At 42.9% G+C, this 5,903-nt stretch overlaps 1 protein-coding gene across 1 annotated transcript; it reads left to right on the top strand.

Annotated features, from left to right (window-relative positions):
• Nucleotides 1-1,019: 1,019 nt before the first annotated feature.
• On the top strand, nt 1,020-2,592 carry LOC134291332 (uncharacterized). The gene is made up of 2 exons (XM_062858953.1): nt 1,020-2,401; nt 2,475-2,592. The coding sequence occupies exons 1-2, from the start codon at nt 1,366-1,368 to the stop codon at nt 2,477-2,479; spliced, it is 1,041 nt and encodes a 346-aa protein (XP_062714937.1). The 5' UTR covers nt 1,020-1,365; the 3' UTR covers nt 2,480-2,592.
• The last annotated feature ends 3,311 nt before the right edge of the window (nt 2,593-5,903 follow it).

The following is a 5,903-nucleotide window of genomic DNA, read 5'->3' on the forward strand; positions in this document are numbered from 1 at the left end:
AGAACAACACAATACTAAACACTAAACACCCGCGCATCTATTGTTTTGATTTTCACTCGAGACAATAGCGAACGCGATCAATTATGCTGCCATACTCACTCCTTACAGGAGCGATGCATGCACAGCAAAGAACAACACAATACTGAACACTAAACACCCGCGCATCTATTGTTTTGATTTTCATTCGAGACAATAGCGAACGCGATAGATTATGCTGCCATACTCACTCCTTACAGGAGCGATGCATGCACAGCAAAGAACAACACAATACTGAACACTAAACACCCGCGCATCTATTGTTTTGATTTTCAATCGAGACAATAGCGAACGCGATCGATTATGCTGCCATACTCACTCCTTACAGGAGCGATGCATGCACAGCAAAGAACAACACAATACTGAACACTAAACACCCGCGCATCTATTGTTTTGATTTTCACTCGAGACAATAGCGAACGCGATCGATTATGCTGCCATACTCACCCCTACAGGAGTGATGCATGCACAGCCAAGAACAACACAATACTAAACACTAAACACCCGCGCATCTATTGTTTTGATTTTCAATCGAGACAATAGCGAACGCGATCGATTATGCTGCCATACTCACTCCTTACAGGAGCGATGCATGCACAGCAAAGAACAACACAATACTGAACACTAAACACCCGCGCATCTATTGTTTTGATTTTCACTCGAGACAATAGCGAACGCGATCGATTATGCTGCCATACTCACCCCTACAGGAGTGATGCATGCACAGCCAAGAACAACACAATACTAAACACTAAACACCCGCGCATCTATTGTTTTGATTTTCAATCGAGACAATAGCGAACGCGATCGATTATGCTGCCATACTCACCCCTACAGGAGTGATGCATGCACAGCCAAGAACAACACAATACTAAACACTAAACACCCGCGCATCTATTGTTTTGATTTTCACTCGCGACAATAGCGAACGCGATCGATTATGCTGCCATACTCACTCCTTACAGGAGCGATGCATGTGTAATAATATCTTACAATTCAGCACACATCTATTCAGCACTGTCATAACCACAGGGCATTATCAGCTAGCTAGTAGGTCCGAGTCCGCCAGTCTATGAGAAACTGTATTATCTATAACTAAGAATAAAGATTGTTGTTATGGCTACCGTGTACTGAAATAACGCTTTTCATTGAGAATCGGACAATTATTACATGGTGTCAGAGGTGGAATAATTATTCCCAGTCGTCGGAATTCGAAAGTGTCGGTTCCGGTAAATCGGGTCGTCGTCGAGGATAAGTTGGAATCGTTCCTTCGGCGGAAATATAAGCTGAAAAGAAAGTGGCAAATTCGGCCGGCAGAGGAAACAAAACATGGCGTCGATGGAGCTTCGTTTGCCCAACCCGCTGGACTGTGCCAACTTAGCAACAGAGTGGCCAAAGTGGAAACAGACGTTTTTGATCTACATGATCGCCAACAAACGGGATGGTGACTCCGAACAGAGTAAAATCGCCACATTCCTGTGGTTGATCGGGCAGCGTGGAGTTGAAATATTCAATACTCTGTTTCCGAACGATGGGAGCTTCAATGGAATGTTCGGTGCGGGTGGTGCTCAAATTGCTGCTGCTGCCGGTGGTGTAGTTGGTGCTGTTGCGGGCGGAGTTGGTGCTACTGTGGGCGGTTCTGCTGCTGTTGCGAGTGGAGTTGGTGCTGCTGTTGTTGGAGGTGGTGCTGGTGTTCCTGCTGGTGGTGGACGAACATTGGCTGACGTTATCAAGGCCTTCGACGACTACTGTTTGCCAAGGAGAAACGTCACAATGGAAGCATTCAAATTTAACATGATCGTCCAAAAGGAGAAGCAATCATTTGGGAACTTCGAAACTGAACTGCGAACCCAGTTGCAGTACTGCGAATTTGAGTGCACGAACTGTCACACATCTTACGCGGATCGGTTGCTGCGTGACCGAATAATAGTGGGAGTGCAGGATAAGAAATTGCAGTTGAAGTTACTTGATGGTAAAGACGATCCACTAGGCAATGTTATTGAAACGTGCAAGGTTTTCGAGGCTGCTGCGGCTAATAAACAGTTACTGGATCGGAAGTGCGGAAACGCTGAAATCAAATCGGTGGTCGAGCAAACGCAGGATACAGGAGATAACGCAGAGCTTCAGGAGGTAGCAGCTGTAAAACGTACTTGTTACAACTGTGGTCAAGCATTCAACGGTCAGCATTTCCGTCATTGCCCGGCAATCAACATCAGGTGCAACAAGTGCGGCAAGATTGGGCATTTCCAGAAATTTTGCAAAGCAGGAGGAGGAGCAGACACTTCCAAGGGAAGGCTACAGAGGACGGACGACAAGAAGAAGACTGCAGTGAAGACAGTAAGGTCAATTGACTGGCGTGACTCAGGTAAATCTTTAACATCTATAGGACAGGGTGACAGTGCTGAATTCACAGCAAATCCAAATATTTATCGTTACAGAGTAAATTTGAATGATCGAGTTGTTGAGCGTGTGAGATGGATGAAAACATTTCTCATTCAGGATTGGCCGATAACATTCAAGCTTGACACTGGGTCTGATATCAACTGTGTACCCTTGAACCTAATTTCCAAATTAAAGATTGAATTGTCGAAACTCAAGCAGTATCGTGTTTTGGATTACAGCTCCAATGAAATCAAGGTCCATGGGCAGGTGTCTCTTATATGCGTAGATAAGGATAGTGGTGAAAAGCATGTGATTTCGTTCGTGGTCGTCGATAATGAGTTTGAGCCGTTGTTGGGATTGGAGTCTTGTGTTACCCTTGGTCTTCTTAAGCGAACCTATTCAGTGTACGCAGCTAACAATTTGCCGTCTGATGTCAACACGTTTGTTGCTACATTCAAAGAACTTTTCGAAGGTCTTGGCAAGTGTCCGGGAACATGTTCAATAATTTTGAAGGAAGGTTCGGTTCCATCATTGCATTACAAAAAGAGGATTCCTCTGAGTTTGCAGGATCGGTTAAGAGATCAGTTGAATGAAATGGTTGCTCAAGGAATAATTTCTTCCGTTGATTACCCAACTGATTGGGTCAATAATATTCAAATCGTAGAGAAGCCTAATGGTTCGCTGAGGATTTGCTTGGACCCCAAGCCGCTCAATGCGTGTATTAAGAGGGAACATTTCTTGATTCCAAAGATTGAAGATATCATGAGTAATTTGACGAATAAGAAGGTGTTTACCGTACTTGACCTAAGAAATGGCTTCTGGCAAATGGAGTTGGACCGCCAGAGCTCAGACTTGACCACTTTTATGACTCCTTTTGGTCGATACAAATGGAACAGGGTGCCGTTTGGTATTAATAGCGCGCCAGAAATGTTTCAGAAGAAAATGGTGCAGATATTTGGGGACATTCCTGGGGTTGAGGTTTATTTCGACGATCTTACAATTTCTGGGAAGGATTTTGAGGAGCACGATAGGACTCTTCGATTAGTGATGGAAAGAGCATCAAAGTATAACATTCGGTTCAATGATAGCAAAATTCAATATCGGTGTTCAGAGATTAGGCTGATGGGACATATTATTTCGGACGGTACTATTCGCCCTGATAACAAATACATTCGAGCAATCACAGACATTCAGACACCCACCAACAAAACCGAGGTAATGAGGCTACTAGGGTTGTTCAAGTATTTGGCTAGATTCATTCCGAATCTATCAAAAAGGACTGCTTTGATGCGTGAGATAACTAGAAAGGAAGCAGTTTGGCAGTGGACCGCAGCTCACGATGAGGAACTCAGAGGTTTGTTGCAAGTCATTTCAACGTCTCCAGTACTGACAATCTACGATCCTGCGAAGCCAGTAGTCATTCAAACAGATAGTTCCAAAGATGGAATTGGAAGCGTCTTATTGCAAGAAGGAAAACCGGTTGCCTACGCATCTCGTTGTCTGACTAAAAGTGAGAAGAAGTGGGCACAGATAGAAAAGGAGCTTCTGGCCATAGTGTTTGCGTGTGAACGCTTTCACTATTTCCTTTATGGGCGCGACTTCCAGGTTCAATCTGATCATAAGCCCCTTGCTACCCTGATCAATCGTGACATACAGTATGCGGCAGGAAAAAATGCGAAAGTGTTTTTCAACTTCAAACCTCATTTTCGTCCATTTGACATTAACCAATCTATGTTTCAACGTTCCATGATCTATAATAGGCTAGTTTTCAGGAAAGTTAATTTAAAAAATTCCGATTTTGGTCACTAACCTTTACAGGGCGGCGCCTGTAGATGAAGACAACCAGAATTTTCAAACCGCAGAAAATCACACAGGTCGCTAAATTTCGCATCTGATAAAACAAAATTTTTGATTTTTTCTACAATATCATCAAATATATGTACTTATTTCATCTGGTTTGTGAAACTACATGGCTCTGGATCAGTGTGGTCTGGTTGTTCATCGAATTTGAGCTAATTTTGATACTGTTATAGCCATTTTGTTTAATGACCATTGGGCGCGCAGTTTATTGATATCCGCTTATTAGGCCTACATTATCACATGTTAAACATCAAATATGTTCATTTTTATTTTTCAGTGCTAGAATATAGACATTGACTGATACACCGTCATGAAAAAATAGTCATATATATCCCATATTTAGCGTGTAATAGTGCCTTGAACTTTTCGCATTTTTTCCTGCCGCACCCTGTAGACAGTGTTACAGCTCGGTTGCAACGTATGTTCATGTTTCTGCTAAAGTATCCTGGTTTATCGATTGTTTTTACTCCTGGAAAGGAGATGTTGGTCGCTGATTGCCTTTCTAGAGCTCCTCTCAATGATCCCGTCGAAGATGATTTGAACTTGTCTGGGTTGATTCATTCCATTACCAAACGCGTTTGTATGTCAGAAGAAAATTACAAAACGTGTGTCGAGGCCCTCCAAAATGATGAGCGATATAGTCGAATTTGTAAATACGTTCAAGAAAGTTGGCCGTCCTATCATAAACTCGATGATCTATCTCAGCGATTCTACAAGGTGAAGGATGAACTTCACTTTGAAGAAAACCTTCTTTTCAAAGATCACCGTTTGGTGATTCCAACAGAGCTTCAACGGGCGATGTGCAAGTGGTTGCACGCTCCACATATGGGAATAGAAAAAACACTCGCCCGTGCTCGGATTCATGTGTATTGGCCAGGTATGACACAGGATATCATCGAAATAGTCAAAGACTGTTCAACGTGTGAGGTTTTTAAGCGAAATAATCAGAAAGAACCCCTGGTCCAGGATGGAAAAGCTGAATACCCTTTCCATAAGGTTTCGGTGGATATTTTTGAGTATGGTGGTGAAAGTTATCTTGCATTGATTGATGCTTACTCTGGTCTGCTTTGTGCTGAAATGTTGAGGGATAAGTCAGCTACTCAGGTGATAAAGAGCTTTGATAACATCTTCGGTCGCTATGGTTACCCTACAGAGATTCGATGTGATAATGTTCCGTTCAATTCTGAGGTGTGTGATAGATACGCAGATGAATGTAACTTCCGTTTTGTGTTCTCGAGCCCACGATATCCTCAAAGCAACGGTTTGGCTGAAAAAGGTGTGGCTATCGCGAAAAACATCCTTAAGCGTTGTTTGGAAGTAGGGGAGGTATCCATGTTTCAGTACCGACTGTTAGAGTATAATAATACTCCTATTGCTAGTATGAAGATGTCCCCTGCTGAAATTTTCTTCGGTCGCTTGTTGAAAACAAAGCTCCCTGTGGACTCACAGCTTTTGCATAGCGGTCAAGTTGACAAGTCTGAAGTGAACAAGCAAATTGAAAAGAAGCGAAACACCCAAAAGAAATACAGTCGAGTCTCTTACTAAACGAATTCCTATTAAACGGACTCCTATTAAACGAACTCCTACTAGACAGGGGTGAGCGTTATAGGAGACTAAGAGCTTAT

Source organism: Aedes albopictus, chromosome 3 (assembly GCF_035046485.1).
Source record: "Aedes albopictus strain Foshan chromosome 3, AalbF5, whole genome shotgun sequence".
In the NCBI taxonomy this organism is placed as follows: Eukaryota; Metazoa; Arthropoda; class Insecta; order Diptera; family Culicidae; genus Aedes; species Aedes albopictus.

What these genes read in the sequence shown, in the direction of transcription:
- LOC134291332 (XM_062858953.1), top strand. Translation starts at nt 1,366, where the DNA reads ATGGCGTCGATGGAGCTTCGTTTGCCCAACCCGCTGGACTGTGCCAAC.